Source organism: Onthophagus taurus, chromosome 5, assembly GCF_036711975.1.
Source record: "Onthophagus taurus isolate NC chromosome 5, IU_Otau_3.0, whole genome shotgun sequence".
NCBI lineage: Eukaryota > Metazoa > Arthropoda > Insecta > Coleoptera > Scarabaeidae > Onthophagus > Onthophagus taurus.
Genome location: NC_091970.1, coordinates 3120397 through 3148221, shown reverse-complemented (window position 1 = coordinate 3148221; position 27825 = coordinate 3120397). Strand labels below are relative to the sequence as shown.

The 27825-nt window shown below is 33.0% G+C and overlaps 6 protein-coding genes and 1 long non-coding RNA gene across 10 annotated transcripts in view; 3 read left to right on the top strand and 4 right to left on the bottom strand.

Annotated features, from left to right (window-relative positions):
• Window positions 1–1497: 1497 nt before the first annotated feature.
• Window positions 1498–1874, top strand: LOC111426761 (uncharacterized). The gene is made up of 2 exons (XR_011640478.1): window positions 1498–1587; window positions 1690–1874. It is a non-coding gene; the product is annotated as an uncharacterized lncRNA (long non-coding RNA).
• On the bottom strand, window positions 1816–11312 carry LOC111426760 (GPI inositol-deacylase). Its single transcript, XM_023061437.2, has 10 exons — window positions 10980–11312; window positions 10779–10926; window positions 7527–7750; window positions 7053–7475; window positions 6741–7000; window positions 6261–6689; window positions 6091–6207; window positions 3000–3218; window positions 2163–2948; window positions 1816–2112 (listed from the first exon to the last, which is right to left on the bottom strand). The coding sequence occupies exons 1-10, from the start codon at window positions 11118–11120 to the stop codon at window positions 1905–1907; spliced, it is 2955 nt and encodes a 984-aa protein (XP_022917205.2). The 5' UTR covers window positions 11121–11312; the 3' UTR covers window positions 1816–1904.
• Window positions 11313–11374: 62 nt separating this feature from the next.
• LOC111426759 (zinc finger MYM-type protein 3-like) lies at window positions 11375–14500 on the bottom strand. Its single transcript, XM_023061436.2, has one exon. The coding sequence runs from the start codon at window positions 14389–14391 to the stop codon at window positions 11425–11427; it is 2967 nt and encodes a 988-aa protein (XP_022917204.2). The 5' UTR covers window positions 14392–14500; the 3' UTR covers window positions 11375–11424.
• A 496-nt stretch (window positions 14501–14996) lies between these two features.
• Window positions 14997–15381, top strand: LOC111426743 (glutamyl-tRNA(Gln) amidotransferase subunit C, mitochondrial). The gene is made up of 2 exons (XM_071195993.1): window positions 14997–15037; window positions 15102–15381. Exons 1-2 carry the CDS (start codon window positions 14997–14999, stop codon window positions 15379–15381), a joined length of 321 nt encoding a protein of 106 aa, XP_071052094.1.
• Window positions 15012–20720, top strand: LOC111426528 (DNA polymerase subunit gamma-2, mitochondrial). Its single transcript, XM_023061080.2, has 5 exons — window positions 15012–15377; window positions 15433–15989; window positions 16036–16372; window positions 16425–16648; window positions 16702–20720. The coding sequence occupies exons 2-5, from the start codon at window positions 15573–15575 to the stop codon at window positions 16759–16761; spliced, it is 1038 nt and encodes a 345-aa protein (XP_022916848.2). The 5' UTR covers window positions 15012–15377; window positions 15433–15572; the 3' UTR covers window positions 16762–20720.
• LOC111426720 (plasminogen-like) lies at window positions 19810–26491 on the bottom strand. Of its 2 annotated transcripts, none has more exons than XM_023061379.2 (5): window positions 23245–26491; window positions 21051–21232; window positions 20750–20994; window positions 20550–20686; window positions 19810–20496 (listed from the first exon to the last, which is right to left on the bottom strand). In XM_023061379.2, exons 1-5 carry the CDS (start codon window positions 23245–23247, stop codon window positions 20305–20307), a joined length of 759 nt encoding a protein of 252 aa, XP_022917147.2. In that variant the 5' UTR covers window positions 23248–26491; the 3' UTR covers window positions 19810–20304. The 2 variants fall into 2 exon arrangements, with proteins under 2 accessions (XP_022917147.2, XP_022917146.2); XM_023061378.2 differs by lacking the exon at window positions 23245–26491 and adding an exon at window positions 21328–22228.
• A 59-nt stretch (window positions 26492–26550) lies between these two features.
• The window catches only part of LOC111426169 (uncharacterized), a 259435-nt gene continuing 258160 nt past the window's right edge, over window positions 26551–27825 (bottom strand). For all 3 annotated transcript variants that reach the window (XM_071196152.1, XM_071196153.1, XM_023060561.2), the window contains one exon: window positions 26551–27245. Coding sequence is in view for 1 of the 3 variants with exons in the window: in XM_071196153.1 (XP_071052254.1) it covers window positions 27235–27245 (11 nt within the window). In the remaining 2 variants the exon portion in view is untranslated. The remainder of the gene's footprint in view (window positions 27246–27825) is intronic.

Here is a 27825-nt window from a genome sequence, read left to right as displayed (position 1 = left end):
TATTAAATTAACCCAATTAGGTGCTTCAGATCTCTTTGCATTTAATTAATTATCCTGGGTAGCTGTAGGAACATGAGGATATATCCAAAATGTTTGTTTTTTAGCCTAATGTGATAAGATGAGCTAGGATAAGACCTTGGATCTCGATTAGGATGATTACAATGGGATAGTTTTCTTAGAAATATCATTTAAAAGAATCTTAATAACCTACCTGAAATAGCAATCAAAACTAGAACTAACACTAGGTCAAGCTAACTTAGTTCTAGGTCTAGTGTTAGTTCTAGTTTTTGCTTCTAGAATACATAAAATATTCTTTGTAACACGACTAATACACACATTTCAATTTTGGAAATGACTTAAACACTGGGTCCCTTAACTTCTAAATTCGCAATTTTAATTTTTTTAATTTATTTTTGTTCCTAAGATGTTCCAAATGACCTAAGGAACACAATGAGTACATACATTTCAAATTTGGCAGTAGCAAAAAAAATTACACTATTGCAAACAGTCGTTTCGTTACCTCTAAATTTGCAATTTTATTTATTTATTTATTTTTTTTTCTTAAGATGTTCCAAATGACTTAGGGAACAGGATGAGTACACACAATTTAAATTTGGCAGTAGCAAAGCAACATTTTTAAGCCATTCATTAACAGTCATATCATTATTATCGCAATTATTTCAAGAAATATGTGATGATAAATGATAATTATTAAAAAAATATATAATAAAAAGTTACCAAATAAATTGTTGTTCTTCAAAAACTTCTTTGACTACTTAATTTTTGAGTTAACAACTTTTTTACTCACTCGAGCCACACGAACAAACGAAATTAATAAATCAACAGGTTTATTCGCGAGGACCAAGTATGTAAAAGAATTTAGCAATAAAAAACTTTCAAAGGAGACACAGCCGACTAAATCGACGTTGAAAATTGAAATGACACGTTTTAAAAAAGCTTTAAACTATGTGTAATCGCTGAAGGTGGTTATCGGAAAAGTAGAGCGGTTTTTTATCCTTTTCATTTTTCCCCATATTTTTTAAAATAATTGCGAAAATCGACTTTATGCCAGCTAATCCTTAAAGGTCATCCGGCGATGACGAAGTAACTTTTAAAAAAGGATGATAATATTCAAATTAGCGACAAGGCTATCGCTTGGAAATAACTAAAATACCTGTTGCTTCATATTCCTCGAGGAATGTGAACAACAGATCGTCATTTTCTACACGTGTAAATATGAATAATCCTTTTTTTTTTAATTTTTAATAAAAATAAACTAAAACAAAATAATCAAGTTAACTAGCAACCACTTTCTTAGTAACGTCAATACAAACATTTTAAACGTCAATATGGCGGAAGAGATTGAGGTTATTCTCGCGAAATATTCAACCCAAGAATCAAGTATAAATGAGAGATTAATCAAAAAGTATTGATTAAATGTAATTAATTGTGATCTTAATAATTGATTTTCTTTATCCTAGAAAAGAAGAGAAAATTCAAAAACATAGCGAGTTTAAAAAGGAGAGGCGAGAAAAACGCGAGAAAAACATGGAAATTGCCACTTTAAGAAACAAAGAGATTATTCAGGTGATTATTAATAATTAAATTAATTACCCAAATTATTTTCTTTTATAAATTAAAGAATTTAGAAGCAACTAAAGGATACTTACGATCAAAATCGATTTTTAGCCCTTCCGAAATGGTTTTCACCGACATCTGTCGGCGATACAAAGAATCGCCGTCATTACAGGTTTCTACATGGCGCTGTAATTTACGAACATTTGTATAATGTAATGTGAGATAATAACTTAATCATTTAACATCAAACATTTATTGTTATAAGAATTTTTTAAATCAATAAAAATTCAAAATTATCACAGCAAGATTTTTTTAATAACATCAAATTACTCCATTTTAGCTTTGGCGTCTTTAAAACTCGGCTCCCCATCATCGTTTGTCGTTAATTCTCTCGGGGCGAGCAATTGATGCAAAACAACGATGAAAATAACTCCGGTTAGAGTGTAGTTTAATACGTACAAAGAAAATACGCCGTAAATTTGTCCAATAACCGCCAAGAAGTAGATTATGTAACTAATCTCAATGTATCCTTTTCTGTAAATAAATTATTAATAAGTTATAAAATAATGAATGATTATTATTACTTGGACACTTTGGGTAATTCCATCTGCCATAAAGGAATTGCACAACCGCAAAGAATTAATCCGGGGATAAAGGATGGATCAACTATGAGTTTTGGGTTGTATTTGAAGTTGTGGGCCCAAGTTAATGTTGTTGGGATATTTATGCACGTCACCAAAAACCATAAAGAAAACATGGTGAAGTGGAAAAATAACTCGTTGTTTTCGAGAACTTCGCGAAGCAACAAAAATATCCCTTCATTTTCATCCTCCTTTTTATCTGAAGTTGTTGGTTTATCTTCATTATCATCATTTTCTTGTTCATTATCTTTCTCAACAGGAGAAGAAGTAATCGCAGTTTTAGAATCACTCTTCTTAAATATTTGCTTGATCCAAACCCCGACGATTTTTAATAATTTTTTAACGATATTCTCAATAACATCTTGAGATATCTGAGTCAACTTAAAGAAATAAAACATACACCCTAAAGCCAAAGCTAATCCGCCACAAGTTGTTGTACTAATTGCTATTAAACAAGCTGCCACTAACGTCGGGAACTTTTGGAATCCGCTAAGAACCCAATCGGACCAACTTGCGGGTGTTTGAATGGTTTTTGAAATTAATTTTAAAACGATCTTGTGAATTGTTGACTCAAAAACGAAAAGGGTTATCATTAAAAATAATGAGAGGACCCAAACAATTCCGACGGCGGCCAAATATAATAAAATTGGGGTTAAAAATGTGTTTAGACCTTCGTGTTGGATGACGTTCCAATCGGGACGGGGAAAGATTTTTAATAAAATGGGGATTCTACAAAAAAAAAATTAATTATTTTATTAAATTAACATTATTTTGGCTTACGATAAAATTTGCGATGCGATTTTTACTATTGGCAAGAAATAATAAGGTTTCGCTCCAAGTTTTAATCCGGTTAAGAACATGGGGAAGTGTTGGGTTTCGCAAACTCCTTTTAATTGGTATACTAAAACTAGTAAAGTTACCGAGGCGACGCTTGAGAAGATGAATGGGGAGTAATAACGGGCGAATTGAGCGAATTGTTTCGATATTGATGCTTCAATGCTGTAAGGAAAAGAAATTATTTAAAAAAAAAACTACAAAAAAAGTAACATCTTTAAGCTAAAAAAGAAATTCAGCTGGGTTAGAAAGTATTAAAAGAGAATTTACTATGATAAAGTCAATTGGAGATAAGATACTACTTGAAAAAGACTAAATAATATTGGCAGAAGACTAAAAACTGTTCGCAGAAAACTAAATACTGTTGACAGAAGATAAATACTGTTGGCAGAAGACTTGATGTTGAACTAATGCTAATTAAAGACTAGATACTGCTTGTAAAAGGCTAAATACTGTTTCTGAAAAAGTAGATATTGCTGGCAAATTACATTTTTAATACAGAAGACTAATTGTTAATAAAACACTTGATACTGCTTACAAAACACTAAACACTGCCTGTAAAAAACTAAATACTGCTTGATAATTACTAGACACTGTTGATATTTTCAACGTAAAAAAATGGAAACCATTAATAAAATACTTGATATCGCTTGACAAACACTAAATATAGCTGACAGAAAACTAGCTTCTACTGGCAGAAGACTAGATACTACTGGAAGATGACCAAATATTGCCGGTAGAAGACATTTTCAATGTAAAAGGCAAGAAGATGATAATAAAACACTTGAAATTGCTTACAAATCACTAAATACTGCGCGCAAAAGGCTAAATACTGGTGACAAAAGACAAAATACTGCTGGTAGATGATATTTTCAATGTAAACGTCTAGAAACTACTAATAAAACACTTGACACTGGTTGCAAAATACTAACTATAGCTGCCAAAAGACTAAATACTACCAATAGAGGACTAGATACTGCCAGTAGAAGATATTTTCAAAGTAAAAGATAAGAAATTGCCAATAATACACTTGACACTTCTTACAAATCACTAAATACTGCGTGCAAAAGACTAAATACTGGTGGAAAAAGTCAAAATATTGCTGGTAGATGATATTTTCAATGTAAACGTCTAGAAACTACTAATAAAACACTTGACACTGCTTGCAAAATACTAAATATAGCTTCTAGAAGACTAAATACTACTAATAGAGGACTAGATACTGCTAGGAGAAGATATGTTCAATGTAACAGATACGAAACTGTCAATAATACATTTGACACTGCTTGCAAATCATTAAATACTGCGTGCAAAAGGCTAAATACTGGTGGAAAAAATCAAAATACTGCTGGTAGATGATATTTTCAATGTAAACGTCTAGAAACTACTAATAAAACACTTGACACTGCTTGCAAAATACTAAATATAGCTTCCAGAAGACTAAACACTACTAACCGAGGACTAGATACTGCCAGCAGAAGATATGTTCAAAGTAAGAGATAAGAAATTGCCAATAATACAGTTGACACTTCTTACAAATCACTAAATACTGCGTGTAAAGACTAAATACTGGTGGAAAAAGTCAAAATACTGCCGATAGATGATATTATCAATGTAAACGTCTAGAAACTACTAATAAAACATTTGACACTGCTTGCAAAATACTAAATATAGCTTCCAGACGACTAAATACTACTAATAGAGGACTAGATACTGCCAGCAAAAGATATGTTCAAAGTAAAAGATAAGAAATTGCCAATAATACACTTGACACTGCTTGCAAATAATTAAATACTGCGTGCAAAAGGCTAAATACTGGTGGAAAAAGACAAAATACTGCTGGTAGATGATATTTTCAATGTAAACGTTTAGAAACTACTAATAAAACACTTGACACTGCTTGCAATATACTAAATGTAGCTTCCAGAAGACTAAATACTACTAATAGAGGACTAGATACTGCCAGCAGAAGATATGTTCAAAGTAAAAGATAAGAAATTGCCAATAATACACTTGACACTTCTTACAATTCACTAAATACTGCGTGCAAAAGACTAAATACTGGTGGAAAAAGACAATATACTGCTGGCAGGTGATATTTTCAATGTAGACGACTAGAAACTACTAATAAAACACTTGACACTGCTTGCAAAATACTAAATATAGCTTCCAGAAGACTAAATACTACTAACAGAGGACTAGATACTGCCAGCAGAAGATATGTTCAAAGTAAGAGATAAGAAATTGCCAATAATACAGTTAACACTTCTTACAAATCACTAAATACTGCGTGTAAAGACTAAATACTGGTGGAAAAAGACAAAATACTGCTGGCAGATGATATTTTCAATGTAGACGACTAGAAACTACTAATAAAACACTTGACACTGCTTGCAAAACACTAAATGTAACTGACACAAGACTATATACAGCTGGCAGAAGACATTTTCAATGTAGAAGATTAGAACCTGTTAATACAATAGTTTACACTATCTGTCAAACGCTATATACTCTAGGGAAAAGATTAAATATAGCTAAAAGAAAACATTTTCAATGCAAAAAGCTAAAAACTGATAATAAAACATTTAGCATTGTTGTAAAGCACTGAATGCTGTTTGATAATAACTAGACACTGCTGGCAGAAGACGATTTCAACGTAGAAAACTGTAAACTATTAATAAAACACTTGATATCGCATGAGAAACATTAAATATAGCTGATAGAAGACTAGCTACTACTGGCAGAAGTTTAGATCCTACTGGCAGATGACCAGATATTGCCGAAAGAAGACATTTTCAATGTAAAAGGCAGGAAGATAATAATAAAACACTTGACACTGCTTGCAAAGTACTAAATACTGCTTGCAAAAGGCTAAATGCTGCTTGAAATAGACTAGATACTACTGATAAAAGACAAAATACTGCTGGCAGAAGACATTTTCAATGTAGACGACTAGAAACTACTAATAAAACACTTGACACTGCTTACTTAAAAGTAATTAAGTTAATTAAGTAATTAAAATTATAAACTTTCTTACCTTATTTTATACCGACATTCCGGATCTAATGTTAATTGAACATAAGCTCCAGTATTGTCATTATCATATGGTTTTGAAGCAAACAATCTCAACACCAAAGGATCTTTGTCGACCTCCCTAATCATAAAAAAAAATTATTATCATACAAAATGCTTAGATATTGAGCTTACGTAAAATGATGATGATAACTTTCCCCGCTCCAAGGACTCACAACAGTAGCCGTTGTATGGTAAATATTACCATGACATTTAACCGGTTCAACATGCAACAAAAAAACTTGCATGATATGCGTTAATTTTGGAAAATCGAGCTGATAACGGATCGCTTTTTCAATCGTTTCTTCAACAATAACCTGTTTCTTCAACGTTAACCGTTGCATGAATTGATTTGGTAATTTTACCTCAACCCTTCTTTGGTTATTCTCGAAAATATCAACGTGTAAAGTAATCGGATCGGAAGTTATTGGAATTTTAACAATGACGTGACTAAAGGCGGGATATTTTTCTTGTAAAGCGTGAAGATTTATATCAAAAGTGCGACGTTTTTGTCGTTTTGACGGTGCTATTAACGATAAGTGAGATAAATGTTTTCCGTGGGAGCTAAAAATTTATAAATAAAAATGTTGATTCAATTTTAATTGTGAAAAGTACCAAACACGACTATTTCCTTGAATCTCCGAAGCCGAACAAACATAAACCCAATCGATCGTTTTTAAATTAATCGCCATTAACGATAACATTTCGTGTTTGGGGTTATGAAATAGCCGGATCATGTAATATTTAACGTTTTTTGTTCCTTCGATTAATTTGATCGAGTACTGACGTGGTAAATACTCGATCCATTCTCCGTTTGTATCAATCGTTGCTTTTATTTCGTATCTATCTCGAAATTTCGTTTTAATTCCTGAGTTCTAAAATGATTTTTTTTTAATTAAAAAAATTAAATTTATTAATTATTTTTACCGTTAATAAGTTATTTTCAAAAACGTTCCTCACGTAATTTTTATCGGTCGATAATTGTTTTGTTTCGTAATCGACACTTTCAAATAAAGCCTTATTAATTACGAGGATTAATTGTTTACACCATAAGATGCATAAATGATCCGTTGATAACCAAGTTTTCGGAACATGAGTTACAACAGCACTTACTCCACTTGATTTCGCCAAATTTGGGCTCACCATAAAGTCGTTGTGACCACCATAAACGCTTACAACTAAACTAGATAGTGTATCGTCGTTCGAAGCAATTTTTGAGTAAAAACGATGGGCGTAGTAATCAAAAACGATGGGGAGTCTTTGATGTGGTGCTGCTAACGTTATTATTAAAGGGATTAAAGTGCTATCTTTACGTAGGGATGTAGCTAAACCTTTCGCAACAATTCCCCCCTTAAAATAAATAATTATTAATCATTAAGTTATGATTAAGTGGGTTAATACCATCGAGTGACCAATTAAAATGATCGAATTAGGCTTCCGATTACCCTTTGGGTACAAATTTAAAATTCGGTGCATTGAATAATTGGCGTAAGTCATTTGATCGTTTAATAAAACTCCGTTTGTCCCGGAAAGTTCTCCGTTAGTATCAATGGTGAAATAATCGAAATGAAACGTTGTTCGTGAATTAATCGATTTTCGAAGCGCCACCGACGCTAATGATCTCACTATAAAAACAACAAATTTAATCATACATATAAATACAGGGTGATTTATAACATACGGAGCAGACTAAAAGGGTATCTAGGTACTTAGGAAAAAATTGAAGACATTCCTTCTAAAAGAAAATATTTATTTGTTTATTTACTTTATTTATTTAGCAAGTATACTACAATCAATGCGAAGAATGAGCTTGCTTTTCTCAAATCGAGGTTGAAATTTTGAAATCGCTACTCTCATTTCTTTTTCTAAATTGATTTGTGATCTGTATTTTGACTTAATTACTGCAACTGCAGAAAAGCAGAAATACGACGTGGCAAAGGGTAAAAGAATCTTCAAAGCGGTAATACTGAGAGTAGAATATTCTTGAGATACGTTGACCCAAAATTGAAACAGTTTGTTTTTGTCGAATCGTACTTTTAGGTTCGTGTCGCAAGATAGTTCTAACAGTTGTTCTTCCTCGGCTGTTGAAAGTGCAAATGGATATCAAAATGCGGTGCTTAATGTTGATAAGTGTTGGATTAATATCAATCGCAAACTTGGCTTCAGATCATGAACAGATTTTTCTTGCTCCTCTTCTATTTCTCTTTTCCTAAACAGCAACTTCTTTTGAAACGCTGCAATTTTATTAGCCAGTTGCAATATAGGTGTTTCATTTCCCTGCAGCGATTTATTAAGAGTATCTAATTTTTCAAATACATCGTTGGAAATAATTCACGAGCACACCCTGTATAATCTGAACGCGTGTGTCTAGTGCAATGAAATTTGGTATGGAAGTAGTACTAAAGTAGTGTAACTTATCCTCACATGGAGAGCGGCGCAACTCTGCTGGGAGAGAATACATCAACAGCGAGACTATCCCCTGTGAGCAGCGCGTACCATAGCTACACGACGTGGCATACAGTCGATAAGACGCTGTATTAAGAAGTCAGTATCTTTAAACTTTTTTTGAGTCAGGATGCGATTTTATCAATAAATACGCATACAACTCGTGAGAATACGTCTTGCCAACCAACGAGAGTTACAATAATAAAGTAAAGATTTTCTTCATAAAGCTTTTGGAAAAATCTTGTCTTATTTTTATGAAGTTTACCACTTTGATAATTACATCCATCACAATATTTAATTCAGGTGATATATTTTTTGCAGCCAGAGCCTCTCTATGTATGATACAATGTGTACATTTTGAATTTGGATCCTTGGTTTTAATGAGAGCATGCTCCATATTAAACTGACATCGAACTGTTATCTTGTTCCATGTATGAATCTATAGCCGTAAACAACTCGCAAATCTTCCTGGTAGCAGTCATTTTTTGTAAATTAACAAATCCTCGCACACATTGAGCATCATTATTACTGTCTGTCGCTTCATCCAGCTGAATGGCAAATAAACCAGAAAGTTTTTCCATAATTAATATGTTCAGCTGACTGAACGCTAAACTTTCCTCATTCCTCATCATCACTATCCTTCTCTTCATCATCTCGTCCGCAGGTCTCTTTATACAGGAGTGGTATACTGTAGTGGCAATTTAGTTAACCGTTAAAAATTCCGAAGTTGCCACATTTTCATCACCGTTTATTTCAGCGCTACCAATACAACTTTTAGAAATAAACTCTATTTCTAAACTGTACGTGGCGTCTGAAACAATTTTTTATCGTGGACTCAATTTTCAGTAAAAGATATTGTCGGTAATGACTTTTAAAAGAATTAATTATCTCTTGGTTCATTGGCTGAAGTTTACTGCTTGTTTTCAGTGGCATAAAGATCAACTGGATTGAATTTTGTATTAGGGATGCTCGGAAGAGCAGGGCATCTTTTCTTATTTAATTCTATATCCCATTCGTCATGTCATTTAGAATTGGCATAATATTTTATAGGTAATGTGTGAACGTTTTTAAAACACCTCGGATTTTTCGCACTATACATTATTATATAAAATTTTATTAGGAGTAAGTTTATAAAATAAACCTGTCTCATCACCTTCTCTATGGCTTATCATGGACTACTGCCAGCCATCGCCATTGTATAGAGGGGTGAAGCGGCCATAAGTAGTGAATAATGGTGATCATTATCAATCATTGCTTAACCATTTCGGTCGTCAACAGCACCTGTTGCTTACAGTGGTCCATTAGGTAGGCCATCTAGACTACACCAGTGTATGGCGACCATTTTAATGGTCCATCATGAGCCATAGTGAAAAGGGGCCATTAAACTTACTCCTAATTGTTGGTACAATTGTGGATATTCAGTTGTCGACGATTTTTAGATGTACTGCTGCTGATTCCTCGACTATTGTACCGCTACAAACGTTATTTCCATCGTTCTATCCAACTTTCAGTACATTCGAAGTCATCTTGTAACTTTTGACCGAATTCCGTTGCTTTTAAGCTTAACATTTTCGAACAGACTCTTTCATTTTGGTAGCGTTTATGCGTAAACCATTTTAATAAAGTCTACATCATCGTGATTATGTTTTCGGATTTTTTTAATACTACTTTCCAGTCTCTCATTTTATTAAACAGTCAATACACTGATAACACAAAGAATAAAAAAGAAGTTAACCGTAGAATTGTTTCAAAGTCCAACAATGTTACGTCGCGTGTCTCAAGCCAGTATCGAGTATTTTTTGTGATTCCCCGGTAGGTAAGAAAAATATCATGGCGCCATCTTTTAAAAAATAGCAGAATCAAACCGGAAATCACTCAAAAAAAGGTAAGCGTTCGTTATAACCGGAATTTCGTTACAACCTGCTTACACTGTATTATTTAAACTAACAAAACCACTAAAACAATAAATTGTCTAGTTTTGCAGCTCCTTTAAAAATGAGGACGGCGTTGACAAGTATTTTAATTGCTCTTTACTGAATATAAGCGTTTCTCATAAATGGACATTAAATTATTAAAAAAATTAACATGCAATATCTATGTAACCATTAAGTTTTAAAAAACCATTATTAAGAAAATTTTACCTCAAGTACCTACCCTATTTGTCTGCTCTGTATATTATAAATCACCCTGTATATAATTTATAATCACCTTGCTTATAAGAACCAGCATTTCCAGGAATAAATAAAACCGGAATACCATCAAACTGCATATTTCTCGATTTTTGCGTTAACCTACCTTCGCTATAAGCGTATAAAGAATACTTTTTAAAATACTGATCTTCAGGAACGGATATTCTCTGCGAAAAAGTAAATTAGATTAAAACGAAATTGAAAGGTTATCGATGCTTACCACGAATTGGGGGTATTCGAACATATAGGTCATCTCGCATTTGTTAGGTTCGAAATCGGAGAGAAACATTAATAATCCATAAATAAAACCGATCGTACATAGTATAGAGATGAGAATAAATCCGTTTATAAATTTACCCATTTTTATGATTGACAACTTAACCTCAAAAATCGTAAATTACGATTTTTTTCAATTAAATTCGAGTTTATCTGGTAAAAAGTAAATGTGATTAACGCGTTACGCACCCATTAAAGATTTTATTGGCATAAAATCAATATTTTACGTTAAATTTAGGGAATTTGTAAATTTACATAGGAGATTTTGAGCGTTTTGACATATGACAGTTTAAATTTATGTTGGCAATGCTGGAAATTTTAAATAAAATAAACATAACCTTAATTTAAAAAATTAATTATTATAATAACTTTAATTAATAAATCAAAATCTAACAAGTTAAAATAGCGACATTAATTTCTTTAACCATTTTGACTCTCCCCAACATTTTCTCCAAAGGTTCTTTATTCATCGGCATCGTTGAATACCAAACGGGGCTATCGGGGACGCACGACCTCTCCGGTTGTAAATAAAAAACGTCGTTTCTTGTTTTAACACTTTCCGGACACTTTGACAGATAAAATTCGTACAACTTAACCGGACATCGAATTGGGTTCTGTTCGTTTTCTTGTTGCTCGTAAACTTTTCGTTTACGCGGTTTATCCGCGTTTTGAGGGGGATAAAATCTTAATAAAACGTTTCTTGATCCCGGTTGACTCGGATGTCTTTTCCAATGCTTCATTATGTGGGAAAAACTTAGTTGGAAGTGTTCCTCGACGGTGGTTAAACCGAAATGTTTAGTGTTAAAAAACATTAATGTGTTTAATAGAACTAAAGGGGAGTGGGCCCCTAATTGTTTGCATTCCCATAAGTGTTCTTCCTCAACTCTTGTTACTATGTATTGAGACTCGTTGTAGAGGAGGGAAAATTTTTGACAAACTTCTTGGAGACAATCGGTGAATTTCTCGTAAAATGAGTCGCAAAAAATGTTGTCGATTCTTCCATTTTCATAGAGATATTGTTGTATTCCTAAACATAGGTAGTAAATTGTATCGGGGGCGTATTCGGAGCCGTTTGGTTTGCGGACTTCTTTCACGAATAAACACAAACAATAATTTAATTCGTCTGAGGTTGTGTGTAAAATTTCGGTTTTAAATTTTTTTTTCGATTTGTGTTCGTTATTTTTTATATTAACCCATTGTTTCCAAGCGTTAACCCCAAAAGTATATTTTAGGCACATATTAGCGTCGGGTTTATCCTCGCTCGATTTTTTTTTGCTCTTATTTCTCGCTTTATTATCGACGATTGAATCAATCCTTTGGGAATCATCGTCAGTTTGGGATTGCGAAGCTTCTAAATCGTCGCTCTCATCGAAATCGGACGCCATTTTTAGTGCCATTTGAATGACGTCTTCGCCGAAATTCCCTTGGACCTCTTCGTCTTCTTGGACATCCTCGGTTTTTGGTTCTCCGATTATTTCCCCGTCGCTTTCTGAGTCGGTGGGAGCTTGCTTTTCATCGGCGACTATTTCGGCCATCATTAATAGTTCGGCTTCGAGGGGATTCGCTGGAGTTTTATTTTTGATTCGGTTAATTTCTTTTTGGATGCCTTTGAAGGAGTTTCGTGTTGTTGGGATAAAAATTGGGACGGGGATTGGGATGGGGAGAGGAAACGGGCAAGGTACTGGGAAAGAAAACATGGGTAAAGGGGTTGGGACATAAATCGGAACGGGGATTGGGACGATTATTTTGTTGGATGAGCAGTCCGTTTGAGTACTTTTATTCGATTCTTTTACGCGGCAACTAATCGCTTTTGTGACTAAGTTGGGTTTGCACATAGTTGCAACATTTCTTTGTATTGGAATAGGGTGGGGTTTAATTACAACGATTTGTTTTACTTTATTTAACTCAATCTCAGGTTGAGTATTTAAATTATCTTTGAACCGCCTTAAACATAGCGCAGAACAAAAGTTGTGGATAACATTATCAATCGTTCTGATATGGAATTGTGGGTGGCAATTTAATTTGCAATGATCACACTGCATTTCTGCCCCAATTTTTGATGATATCTTAATTTCATAGCAATTTAACGAACAAATCGTGAAATTCTCCCCAGAAAATATTACAGTAATCATATCGAAATCATATTTTTTAACATTACAAGTTTTGCAATGAACTATTTTCCTGTTAGTTGCAATAAACAATTTTTTGCAATCCTCAGAGCACAAATCGTGCTTCTTATCCAAAAACCAAAACGAATAATCTAATTTCTCAAAATTAAAACACTTTTTACAAAATTCGCATTGAATTGGACAAACATTATTGACATATTTGTAAGCTAAGAAGCAAGGGTCGCCGCAAAATCGATAAATTCGGCCATTATTATCATAAACAACGTTTTCATTTTTTTGCACTTTGCAAACTGCGCAAATCGCTTTTTCTTTGACGCCTTTTGAGACGTTATTGCAAAGTAACGAGCATAATCCATGGAATGTATTGTCTGACACGATCGCTTGGCAAACTGTACAAAACATTTGGCCCCTTTTGTGCTCCCATAAACAGCTATTTTTGCAAAATTGTTTTATTTCAGTTCCAAAACGAACGCAATACTTTCCTAATAACGTTTCGGGGACTTCTAATTTGCATTGATAACAATTCGAGCCCAATTGACGCTGATAATCTCCAAGACAATCCTTCGTACAAAAATTCATGCAGTTATAATTAAAATATAAAATTGTTGAGATTGGTTTGTTACAAAAAGTGCAATTATTATCGTTTTCTTTACCTGGTTCATCAGAAACGACAGCGAATGTTCGTACTCGTAAATCACGAATTATTAATTTCCCAGCTTTTTTCTCTTTTAGAACTTTTAAACAGTTTTCATTGCAAATGTAACGTTTTTTCTCGCTTATTATACAAGAATATTTTGGAACTTCTTTTTTATTACATTCCATACATTCCTTGTAATCTTCTTCATTAATTTTTGTTACAATATATTTCTCATCGTCATCATCCTCTTCATTCCCTTCTTCATCCGGTAAAATACACTCCTCATCACCTTCAATTTTAGCTTCCGCCCCTGCAATCGGATCTTGTTCTTCAACAACAATCTCATTTTTTTCAATATCATTTTTATCCATTGTTACAAATTCAGTTTTTGTCTCATCTTTTACCTCTTCCAAACACTCTTTATCTAATTCATTTATATTCTCAGAGTCTTCTTCAATATTCTTTTCACTATCTATATCCATTTCATGAGATGCATCATCTAGGTTATGTTGTACATTTTGATCGGTTTCATCTTTCGATTCGGATACATTTAAAGTTGAATCTGAACAGGTTGGAACCTGCTCATCCATTTTATAAACGTTGTGTAAAGCTTTTAGTTTCAATTACCGCTTATTTTTAATTTTAATAAATAAATTACGGAATTTTAAGTGCACCACAATTAATATGAAGTTAGGCACAAAGCCATTTTTCTAAAAGTGTTTATAAGTGAAATTAGTTAGTTATTTGAGAATTAAATCTTTATTAATTTAAACTAATCATTTTATTTATAAAAATAATAATTAAACAATTTATTAAATAATTATCTTATTATTAACCTCAAAAATATATTTAACATTCAATTATGACATATTCATACATAATTACATTTTTCTCCTATTATTTTATTATATTATATTATATATTATGCCAATTTTTCTATATAATACATAAAATTCACTTTCAAACATATTCATTAATACATTAATATTAATTATCCATTAATTTAAAATAAACCAAAACATCTCATTAGATGGCGCTAATTTTGGGATTTGTTCATACATAATTAAATTCTTCTATTATTTTATTATATTATATATTATACCAATTTTTTTATATAATACATAAAATTCAGTTTCAAACATATTCATTAATATTAATTATCCATTAATTTTAAATAAACTAAAAATCTCACTAGATGGCGCTCGAAATAATCGAAATAATCGAAACTCTCAACAAGTAAAAGTGAGGTTATATCTAAACCGGTGATGAATTTTAAGTTTTTACGCCCTTCTTTGATTAGATTTTATTGCACAACATCAAAAATCAATCCGTTAAAAGTCCCAAAAAGAATTTTAGTACCCCAAAAACCAGTTAAAAGTAGAATAGATCCAAATAAGCTCCCCCAAAAAACTCTCATCACCGCCGAAACCATCGCGTTGTTAGAACGCCTTTCTTTAGTTGATTGTGCGAATCGTGAAGGAATTAAAACTTTAGAGGCTGCTATTGAGTTTGCGGATCAAATTTTGCAAGTAAATACGCAAGGGGTTGAGCCATTAATAACTGTATTAGAAGACAAGTAATTTTCTTGTTTTATTTAACCTCTTTTTTTTTTTAATATTAAGTATTTTTAGGCCTTTACAAGTGAGGGATGATAAGGTTACAGAAGGAAATTGTAGGGAATCAATTTTATCTAACTCATCTTTGCTGGAAGACGAATACTTTGTAGCACCTCCAGGAAATATTCCATTAGAAGCACGAGAAGATCTCCTCCATGAACAGCAACAAAATAAAACCTCTCCTGGAGATAAAAAACGTTTTGGAAGTATGTGAGAGACATGGTTTCTTGCAAAAGTTGGGTCAATACTTAAAAATCGCCCCAATGGGTAGTTTGTTACTACATAACCTCAAAAATGAATTTTATCGAAACATGGTTATCAATAAAGATTACACAGTTTTTCCAAATGAATCAAATTCATTCAAAAAATCGTTTTTATATGCCAAAGAAACTTGTTCGAGTCAATTTCCGTTTGGAATTGTAGAGAAAATCCTTGATAAAACTTCAAATGATGGTTTTTTAGGTTATTTTGATAATAACGAAGTTATAAAATGCAACGTTTTTGTGGCGCCTCAATTAGCAACGGCATTTTATCATCAATTACAAAGGCAAAGAAGAATGTGGTGGAGAATTGTAAGAATTAAATTATTTAAAAAAAATTTATTTAATCGATTTTTAGTTTTCAGCTTCACCCGGACGTTACATTTTAAGCGATATTCAAAACAATGATGTTTTTCAATCGGTTGAAATCAAAGCTGAGTATCCGTGGGGTTTGGAATTGATTGAAAAGATTAATTTGTTTAAAAATTTGCACCCCGAACTCAACAAAGATTTATTTCAAGGGTCGATAACTCCTTGTTACATTACAAGTGAAATTTCACTCCAATCGATGTTAATAAACACTTTATGTGATGCTTATGATGCTACGTTACATCAAAATACCTCGAGGATTATGTTTAGGTTCCATCGTAAATTAGCTCCTTACAAAATTAGTTTTTCTATTTCTAAATCGCAAAGTATGTTTGAAACGTTTAATTAATTGATTAATTTAGTTTTTAATTTTTTTAGAAAATGCCTCAACTGAAGATTTGTTACAATTAGCGATTTTTATTTCGAAACAATTACGAGAAAACAATATATCTTGCCTTTTATTACCGAAGGCTGGAAAAGATAGTTTAGAGGAACAATGGATGTTTTATGATTGCTTGGGAATTCCGTATAATGTAATTTTAACTGATGAGACATTAAAAAATGGGATTGTTCAGTTACGGAGTAGGGATACAACGTTAAAGGTATAATATATTCGATTTATTAGATAAATTTGATTTATTTAAGTATATTTTAGGAACAAATTCATGTGGGGGAGTTACCTAAATACGTTGAACAACTTTTTAAAAATTATTAGTTAAAATTAGGGGAATAAAAATTTTTAAGGAAAAATAATTTGAGTTATGCAACCCAAATTGCACAAATGTCACAAAATTAGGTTAAATTATTTTTATTAAAATCAATCCCAGTTATTTTAGAAATCCAATTAATACGCGCCAAAACTTGGGTATATATCGAATTATTACCCGATAATCACAAATATTTTATTTTGTCTATTTTAAATCTAAAATGTTTTATACTTTGCAAGCTTTTTTTCCTCAATTGTTGATGTGGCGCAAAGTTCCCCGTTTAATGATTAAACATTTTTTTGGGAGGCTTATTTCTTGTTTTACCAGTTTCTGCCCTATCTTATTTTTTCTTTTTGGTTTTATATGAGCTTATTTCTTTAATTATCAGTCAATTTTTAATGTTGAACCTTTCTGCTCAGTCTCTTTGTTCGTTTTAAAGTCTCTTTTATCTTCCTCCAACCTCAATCATGTGGGGGAGATACGTCGCACAACTTTTTAAAAATTATTAGTTAAAATTAGGGGAATAAAAATATTTAAGTAAAAATGATTTGAGTTATGCAACCCAAATTGCATAAATGTCAAAAAATTAGGTTAAATTATTTTTATTAAAATCAATCTCAGTTATTTTAGAAATCCAATTAATATGCGCCAAAACTCGGGTATATATCGAATTATTACCCGATAATCACAAATATTTTATTTTGTCTATTTTAAATCTAAAATGTTTTATACTTTGCAAGCTTTTCTTTCCTCAATTGTTGATGTGGCGCAAAGTCCCCCGTTTAATGATTGAAAATTTTTTTGGGAGGCTTATTTCTTGTTTTACCAGTTTCTGCCCAATCTTATTTTTTCCTTTTGGTTTTATATGAGCTTATTTCTTTAATTATCAGGCAATTTTTACTGTTGAACTTTTCTGCTCAGTCTCTTTTTTCGTTTTCCAGTCTCTTTTCTCTTCCTCCAACCTCAATCATGTGGGGGAGTAACCTAAATACGTTGCATAACTTTTTAAAAATTATTAGTTAAAATTAGGCGAATAAAAATAATTTGGGTTATGCAACCCAAATTGTACAAATGTCAAAATTAGGTTAAATTATTTTTATTAAAATCAATCCCAGTTATTTTAGAAATCCAATTAATACGCGCCAAAACTCGGGTATATATCGAATTATTACCCGATAATCACAAATATTTTATTTTGTCTATTTTAAATCTAAAATGTTTTATACTTTGCAAGCTTTTTTTTCCTCAATTGTTGATGTGGCGCAAAGTCCCCCGTTTAATGATTGAAAATTTTTTTGGGAGGCTTATTTCTTGTTTTACCAGCTTCTGCCCAATCTTATTTTTTCCTTTTGGTTTTATATGAGCTTATTTCTTTAATTATCAGGCAATTTTTACTGTTGAACTTTTCTGCTCAGTCTCTTTTTTCGTTTTAAAGTCTCTTTTATCTTTCTCCAACCTCAATCATGTGGGGGAGTTACCTAAAAACGTTACACAACTTTTTAAAAATTATTAGTTAAAATTAGGCGAATAAAAATAATTTGGGTTATGCAACCCAAATTGTACAAATGTCAAAATTAGGTTAAATTATTTTTATTAAAATCAATCTCAGTTATTTTAGAAATCCAATTAATATGCGCCAAAACTCGGGTATATATCGAATTATTACCCGATAATCACAAATATTTTATTTTGTCTATTTTAAATCTAAAATGTTTTATACTTTGCAAGCTTTTTCTTCCTCAACTGTTGATGTGGCGCAAAGTTCCCCGTTTAATGATTAAACATTTTTTTGGGAGGCTTATTTCTTGTTTTACCAGTTTCTGCCCAGTCTCATTTTTTCTTTGTGGTTTCATTTGAGCTTATTTCTTCTATTATCAGTCAATTTTTAATGTTGAACCTTTCTTCTCAGTCTCTTTTTTCGTTTTCCAGTCTCTTTTCTCTTCCTCCAACCTCAATCATGTGGGGGAGTAACCTAAATACGTTGCATAACTTTTTAAAAATTATTAGTTAAAATTAGGCGAATAAAAATAATTTGGGTTATGCAACCCAAATTGTACAAATGTCAAAATTAGGTTAAATTATTTTTATTAAAATCAATCCCAGTTATTTTAGAAATCCAATTAATACGCGCCAAAACTCGGGTATATATCGAATTATTACCCGATAATCACAAATATTTTATTTTGTCTATTTTAAATCTAAAATGTTTTATACTTTGCAAGCTTTTTTTTCCTCAATTGTTGATGTGGCGCAAAGTTCCCCGTTTAATGATTGAACATTTTTTTGGGAGGCTTATTTCTTGTTTTACCAGTTTCTGCCCAATCTTATTTTTTCTTTTTGGTTTTATATGAGCTTATTTCTTTAATTATCAGGCAATTTTTAATGTTGGACCTTTCTGCTCAGTCTCTTTTTTCGTTTTAAAGTCTCTTTTATCTTTCTCCAACCTCAATCATGTGGGGGAGTTACCTAAAAACGTTACACAACTTTTTAAAAATTATTAGTTAAAATTAGGCGAATAAAAATAATTTGGGTTATGCAACCCAAATTGTACAAATGTCAAAATTAGGTTAAATTATTTTTATTAAAATCAATCTCAGTTATTTTAGAAATCCAATTAATATGCGCCAAAACTCGGGTATATATCGAATTATTACCCGATAATCACAAATATTTTATTTTGTCTATTTTAAATCTAAAATGTTTTATACTTTGCAAGCTTTTTCTTCCTCAACTGTTGATGTGGCGCAAAGTTCCCCGTTTAATGATTAAAAATTTTTTTGGGAGGCTTATTTCTTGTTTTACCAGTTTCTGCCCAGTCTCATTTTTTCTTTTTGGTTTCATTTGAGCTTATTTCTTCTATTATCAGTCAATTTTTAATGTTGAACCTTTCTGCTCAGTCTCTTTTTTCGTTTTAAAGTCTCTTTTATCTTCCTCCAACCTCAATCATGTGGGGGAGTTACCTAAATACGTTGCATAACTTTTTAAAAATTATTAGTTAAAATTAGGCGAATAAAAATAATTTGGGTTATGCAACCCAAATTGTACAAATGTCAAAATTAGGTTAAATTATTTTTATTAAAATCAATCTCAGTTATTTTAGAAATCCAATTAATATGCGCCAAAACTCGGGTATATATCGAATTATTACCCGATAATCACAAATATTTTATTTTGTCTATTTTAAATCTAAAATGTTTTATACTTTGCAAGCTTTTCCTTCCTCAACTGTTGATATGGCGCAAAGTTCACCGTTTAATGATTGAACATTTTTTGGGAGGCTTATTTCTTGTTTTACCAGTTTCTGCCCAATCTTATTTTTTCTTTTTGGTTTTATATGAGCTTATTTCTTTAATTATCAGGCAATTTTTAATGTTGAACCTTTCTGCTCAGTCTCTTTTTTCATTTTAAAGTCTCTTTTATCCTCCTCCAACCTCAATCATGTGGGGGAGTTACCTAAATACGTTGAACAATTGTTTAAAAATTATTAATTAAAATTAGGGGAATAAAAATAATTTGAGTTATGCAACCCAAATTGCACAAACGTTAAAAAATTAGGTTAAATTATTTTTATTGAAATCAATCCCAGTTATTTTAGAAATCCAATTAATATACGCCGAAACTCGGGTGTAGATCGAATTATTAAACCCTATTTTACAAAATGGGAGTAAAGCCAAACGGCTTGTAACCCCAATTTGAATCAATTTCCCGTTTTTTATAATCGTAAGAGGACCTCCACTATCACCCTATGATGACAAATATTTTATTTTTTCTATTCTAAATCTAAAATGTTTTATACTTTGCAAGCTTTTCCTTCCTCAACTGTTGATGCGGCGCAAAGTTCCCCGTTTAATGTTTGTTTATTTCCAAAACATTTTTTTGGGGGGCTTATTTTAAATGTAGCCTTTCTTAATCGTTGTGATGTGTGGAATTGATCTAAAATAATTGTTATAAAATCACAATTATTGAATATTTTGATTATTTTTACCAAAAAAATACCATCGATAATCCCAAATCCCGTTAAATAAGCCGTTTTTCCTTCCAAAGCTTCCTTATTATCCAAATGGAGGCGAACCAACTTCACAAAACGGTTCAATTTCGCGGGTTTCGTTAATTTTAACAAAGCCAAATCGCTTTTATCTAATTTTAGATAATTCGGGTGCATTTTTGTTGATTCTATCCTTATTATTTGACCTCCACGTCCGTTTCTATAAACGCTCCCCAATGCTACATAAGTTTTTTTTCTGCGAATCAAATTTAAATGAAAATTAATTTTAATTAAAAAAAAAGAGATATTTACGGATTTAATTTAGGTGAGTCTAAATCGATTTGTACGCAATGAGCTGCTGTTAAAATCCATATCGGATGAATTAAGCTGCCTCCGCAAAAAGTATGATATCCTTTTTTATCGGGCAATCGTTCCATGAGGGCAGCTTGAAACGGAAAAGCTCCCGGACGGGGTTCCACCGGTTTTGCATTACCCTAAAATTCGAAATAAAAGTCGAAAATGATGAAAATCGTTTCATAAAAGAAAAAAAGTGGAAGAAAAAACGAGTGAGTATAAAAGAGTTAACTACGTTAACGATGCTCGCTTCTATGGCACACGCGATTTTCACGAAAAATGCATGGAAGAGCCATCGGTAAATGCGCGGTACCATTTTTTCCATGAAAAAAATTTTCGGGAACACTGTCAAACCGGTTCCCAATACTGCGTTTTTGTATTTTTTTACGTTTTTTTCTATGTTGCATGCGGTACTTCCTGCCGGCACGGATGTTGTTGTAGATGATAATCTCTCTCTACGGGCCTGGTAAAAATCCCGTCCAAGGCCGCTATTGTACGTAATAATACCCACCGAAACGGATATTTCCAATTTTTAATACGAATTCATTCTCAGTTTACAGTTTGAATTCCGAGGATTTTTTTTATTTCAATTCTCACCATTGTTTGATCGCAATATTTTGTATTTTGTTTGCGTTCCTTTTAATTCCTTTATAATTCCATTTATAGTTTTTAATATTAATTTAATACAAATGTATGCTGATGATACTCTTCAAATATTAATCAATCGCATTTAGCCATAACATAATAATAATAATAATAATGTTTATTAACCCATAGCACCATTATAAACCCCAATAACAAAATACTTAAAAACTAAAATAAAACCAAAATGAAATGCCATGAGTTAAAAAGGACCACGTCAGCATTCCCAGTGGGTCAGCTGTTTTTCATTGGTCCTTGTTCTACATTTTGTATAAATAAACTTAAACTTCATGACGGCAAACGGAAATAGAAAGACTAGTTGTTACCAAAAACTTAAAATTAATACCAATTATACATAATAGTAAGACTAGCTTTCTAGTAAATAAGAAGAGCTAAGACAAGGAAAGGAGAAGAAACACGAAAAAACAATAAAAGAAAGAAAAAAGAGAAAAAACAACAAAAAAAAAAAAAAAAAAGAAGAAAGAACGAAATGAAAAAGATATAGAAAGAGAACGAAAGAGAAAATTGGTTCATATGTCATCACAATTCTGCTCATTCAATAACTCAGACCTATATATCACCCTGAAAACCCGCTCAGTTTCCTGCAAGACCGAAAGTGGACAGTTATTCAACAAATTAGGCACACAATACGTGAAAGATCTTTTAAAAATTTCCAGTCGATGCTGGGGTATTGTTAACGTATGTCTGTGCCTAATATTAATATTATGAACGTCTGTTCGAAATTGAATTTTGTTGTATAAATATGGTGGACATTTGGTAGTCAAAACCTTATGGTAGAGGCAAGCAGAGTGAAGGGCCCTACGACGTGACATATTCAACCAGTCCACCCATTTTAAGGTGTATGAGATACTCGCATATTTCCTAATGCCATAAATAAAACGTAAGCACGCATTCTGAACTCTTTGAATTCTTACCTTGTGAATATTATCAATACAAGGGCCATATAATACATCACCGTAATTAAAGATCGAGAGAACCAGGGCGTCACACAAGCGTATCCGCAGTTGCTGTTCCAATAAATGCCTACTATTATAGAGCAATTTTAACGCTGCATATGCACGACGCAGTAGACTACCAATGTACGAGTCAAATCTAAGTTTACTGTCAATAATGATACCCAAATTCCTTGCACTTTCAGCAACCTACAAAACATCAGAGTCAATTTTCAAGCTCAACCCATCCCTGACTTCGTCCAAAACACCCCGGCTCCCAAAGACCATCACCGATGACTTAGATGGATTTATCCTTAAGCTGTGCTCATTAGCAGTATTGACCAAGGCCTTCAAGTCAGCATTAATATTACTTTCAGCCACAGCTAGATTTGATGTTGAAAAAATGTAGTATAATTGAATATCATCAGCATACATCTGCGCAGTACAGTGCTTTACAGCCAAACACAGTTGGGAAGTATAAATTGAAAACAGAATTGGGCCAAGAATAGAACCCTGCGGCACACCCGACACGACCTCAACTTGTGCAGATAACTCACCATTACAAGCTACTCCCTCGACACCATCTTGACCTCCAGCAACATCTTTTCCATCATATATTAACATCCTATCTCAACATCATCGAAAATCTTCTCTGCATAATATTGGACGTCTCTCGAAATATTAATCTTGTTATTTCTCAACATCGGATCTAAAATCATCCTTGATGTCATCTAATCTTAGACTTATTTGTTTAGAGCTCTATTCTTTCTGTCTTTCTACCTAGTCTTATTTTCCTCTTTCAGCCTCATTCAAAACTACTGTGAATCAAAACTGATAAATCTTACAGCTACTTCTCTACGTAGTCGTCGTTCTGATTAAATCATTTGTTGTATCACCAATTTTTCAACACCCTCGTCATGGAAGCGATCTGCGGCTCGTTGTTTGAAAGACACTTTCTAGTTCCTAGCCAGCGTTTCGTGTGAGCAAAGAGATGGAAATTGGAAGTGGCGGAGAGTAGATTTGTTATAGCTGCAGTATGCGGCATTATCATGGAGAAGTACTATGCCTGATGTCAATATTGTTTCTCTGTAATAATAAGCGTTCTATTGTTTTTAATATTTACAATTTTCTCTTTAATACAGGCCTCTTCGCCCCTATCACCTCCCTCATCTATCTTTTGCCGTCGCCCCTCTCTCCCAAAATCTGTTTCCTATCCATTGCATCCTCCTACACCTCACTACACCCTCTCAGCATGTGTTCCAGTGTCTCCCAATTCTCTTCCATTGCCACAGCGGAATCTGGCCACCAATCATCATCCCCCTCCGTTAACAAATATTTCGGCCGTCCCTCTGTCACTGTCTCCCCATACCTTTAATTGTATCTCCCTTCTCGTATCTGTGACCTTCTTTTCTGCCTCTGTATATCCATGTCCCTATCTCTCACCTCTTTCCACTCTTGTGTTTTCGATCCCAATTAGTGAGTATCCCACTCTTCTATAATATTCTTCCCTGTCTCTTTGCCCATAGATCAGCCTCCTCTCCTTTATTTTTTCTCCAGCACTCTCCCAGGATCCTGCAATGCGGTCTTGCTTTTATCATCTCCTCATAGTTCACTATATACCCTGGAGTCTCCCTTGCCAACCCTAGTACCCATCTCCAATATCGTGTTTATATATCCTTTTTCCCACGTCCCTCCCGACCTTATTACTTCACTTGCTCTATCTCTCTTCCTTGCCACCTCCATTCCTCCTTCCTTCTTCTCCTCCCATATTGTTTCTCTGTACATATTACACATTATACGATAAATTGAGAAAGTCATGCAGAAATCGAATTTGGAGTCTCTATTGTTTGACTTGGTACAGCGTTGTAAGATTGTCACGAGATTATTGCTACTATTACCAGCTTTTTTCCAACCTTTCTTCTTTCTGCTAAGAGGTACTGCGCATATTCTTTTATTTTCAGTCTCTGTCATGTCTTCTTTTCTCTTTCTAAACTCAGTACAGCCTATTTCCAGTGTTTTTCATGTCTGCTTAGTGTATTTCTAGTATTACAGCCTTTTTCTATTTGTTCTCCTTTCCGACCAGAGTCATTCCTGTATTCTGTCCAGGTCTCAGGCTGAGGGGAGCGGCCCCTCTCGTCATGGCCACATATAAGATCTATTGTATCTTTAACCCTTCAAAAGTTAAATGTAGGTCCTTAATGAACCTTAGTATTGCTCCAAGGTCTTGTTCCTTTATGTCGGTAGGTGTCAAAAGAGCTTTACTGAAAATTTTGTGTCTTAAGCGGCCTTTGGCAACGAAATTACACAGTATATGTTCAGCCGTTTATTTGTCTTAGGTGGCTTTTTTATAGTCTACAACCAGGTTGGAGTCCAATGAAGGGCAACTCAGCATAGAGTAGCATTATTGCCCCTAGCGAGTTTTCTAATCAGTGCCGAATCACACGTATAGGCCTGAATTGCCTTTAGGGCGTATGTTGAACCTTTTTGTGCAGTCTTTTTTTCTCTTTTCAGTCTCTTTTATTTTTTGCCAACCTCAATCCAACCTATTTCTGCTATTACCAACATTTTTGTAGTCTTTCTGTGAAGTCTCTTTTTGCTCTTTTCAGTCTCTATTCAATCTTTTTCTTATTCCAGTCTCTTTTATCTTCCTCCAACCTTTTGTAGTTTTTTTCCTTTCTATTCAGTCTCTGTCAAAACATTTTTTTCTTCTATTACCTATTCCCAGTCTCATTTTCCTCTTTCCAACCTCAGTCCAGTGTACTACTACTATTATCAGTCTTTTACCAATCCTTCTCTTTTCTATGAAGTCTCTCTCCAGACCCAATTTAGTCTGTTTCTGCTATTACCAACTTTTTTCCAGTCTTCCTCCTTTCTTCCCAGTCACTGTCCAAATTTTTTTTGCTATTACTAGTCTCTGCTCAGTCTTCTTTACCTCTTTTCAACCTCAATCTAGTCTTTTTCCAATCTTTCTCCTTTCTGTCAAGTCCCTTTTTGCTCTTTCCAGTCCCTATCGTATCTCTTTCTTCTATTACCGGTAGAAGAAATCTATTTTTGCTCTCTCCAGACCCAATTCAGTCTATTTCTGCTATTACTAACACTTTTCCAGTCTTCCTAGTCTTATTTTCCTCTTTCTAACACCAGTTCATTCTTTACAAGTATTACCAGAGCCTTTCTGCTCAGTCTCATTGTTTTTTCTTCTATTTTTCTTTCTTCTATTAGCAATCTCTTTTCTGCCCAATAAGTTTTTTTCTCTTTCTAATCAGCTCCTCCCTTCTTTCTGCTGAGTATTTTTTGTTCTTTCTAGTCGTTTTGGCTCAGTTTCAACTGAAAGAAATTATATAGTAATCAATTAAATATATTAACTTAATTAATTTTTCGAACAAATTCTTATTCGTAATTAAATACCCCGACACGAATTGAAATTGAAATTTGAATAATTGCGATTGAGTGAATGCATGTTCGTAGATGCGAAAACCATAAATGCTGGCTCCTGTCTGGTGTACATTTATCGGTATCGATTGTGGAGTGAGGTTGAAAAATTCATTGACAGGGATGCGACGACCATACCACCCCATCCCATCCGATTCCATCGTTTCCCATCATATAGTTGGGTGGGGAAACCTTTTAAAGTCAAACTGACCGAGAAACGTAGGGCTTAATCACGGGAATTTCGTGCCTGGGGAACGCCTTTCGCTTCCGGGTTTTCACCGTAACAGTTTCCGGCGTGGGCCAAGGGGAAAATCACGCCCACACACTCGATACAATCACCCACCCTATTGTCTATATTATAATGAATGGGTTGTTTCTCAGACGATTTTGTGGACTAATAAATACGTGGAAAAGGGAAATAATAAAAAGTTGAGTAAAAAGGAAAAAATTATATTTTTGAGGCATTCACCATACAAACATTTATTTATAAATTAATCTCGAAATTTGGTTCTTATTAAAAAAATTTTCTTTAATACATCTAATAACATATAGTACAGCGTGTTAATTAATTATCATATTCGACGTCTTCATTTCAAGTATGCAACCAATATCACAGTATTCGTATTGCAATACCAATACTGTGATATTGGTTGCATACTTGCAATGACGACGAATTAATTAACACGCTGTATAAATAAGACCTTATTCATTTTCAACATTAAAACATTTATTCCTCTTTCTCATATTAATTTTTTTTTATCACAAATATACAATGGTACATATATTCAACTATCTCCCAGTTTTTTTTAAATATTAAATGTTTACGTACATCATTTATCTCCTTAGTGGTCGCGAATGAAAATCATTGAGTTTGTTTTGGGTTCTTTTTTATTTTAAATTTTCGAAAATATTTTTATCCTTATCTCAGATTTTCTTTTTCGTTTCACATAAAGCTACGTATCTTCAGTTTCATAAAATTGATTATTTACACAAATTTTTTTGCGTTAGATTTTTTTTTGAGTGCTTAAAAAATCTTACAAAGTCTTCTTTAAAATTGTTTTTACTAATAAAACTCTTCTTCAGCCCATCAGATTGTAAATTCATTATTCTTGATTTAATTAACACATACCTAAAACAAAATTGAATTTAATTAGAATCATAATTTAATGATTGTGTTTTAGTAGTGTTTAGTGGTAGAAATCAGTCTATTCATTACATTATATTGGACGTTGTCACGGACAGGCTTACACAATTGACCGACCGATGTTTGCTTTGCGACCCCTCAAACCACCCTAATCGATGTGCAAAGGGTCATTGACTGTCACGGGATATCGCTTATTATAAATTATATCGATCAATCGTCATCAAGTATCATCGAATGATGTCGTGTGACCTCCTTTCTGTGGTGTCACGGGGGATGCGATTCAGAGCCCCAAAGCGTAATTGATCACCATCTCGATTACAAACGTTTCCTTTAAAAAAATACCCAATTTTTTTAAATTCAATTCGATCAAACCCCGAAACAATCAAAGGGATTAAAAACGGGGATTAAACGTACTACGTATCCAGTTATTCATTTAAAACATGTTCGTACAGGTCCGATTTGTCGTCGTCAATCGAATCATTTTGACACAAAAATGAAACGGTTTATATTTCTTTCACGTCAATCGCATTTTTATTTAATACGATTTTTAAATGAAAAAATTGAA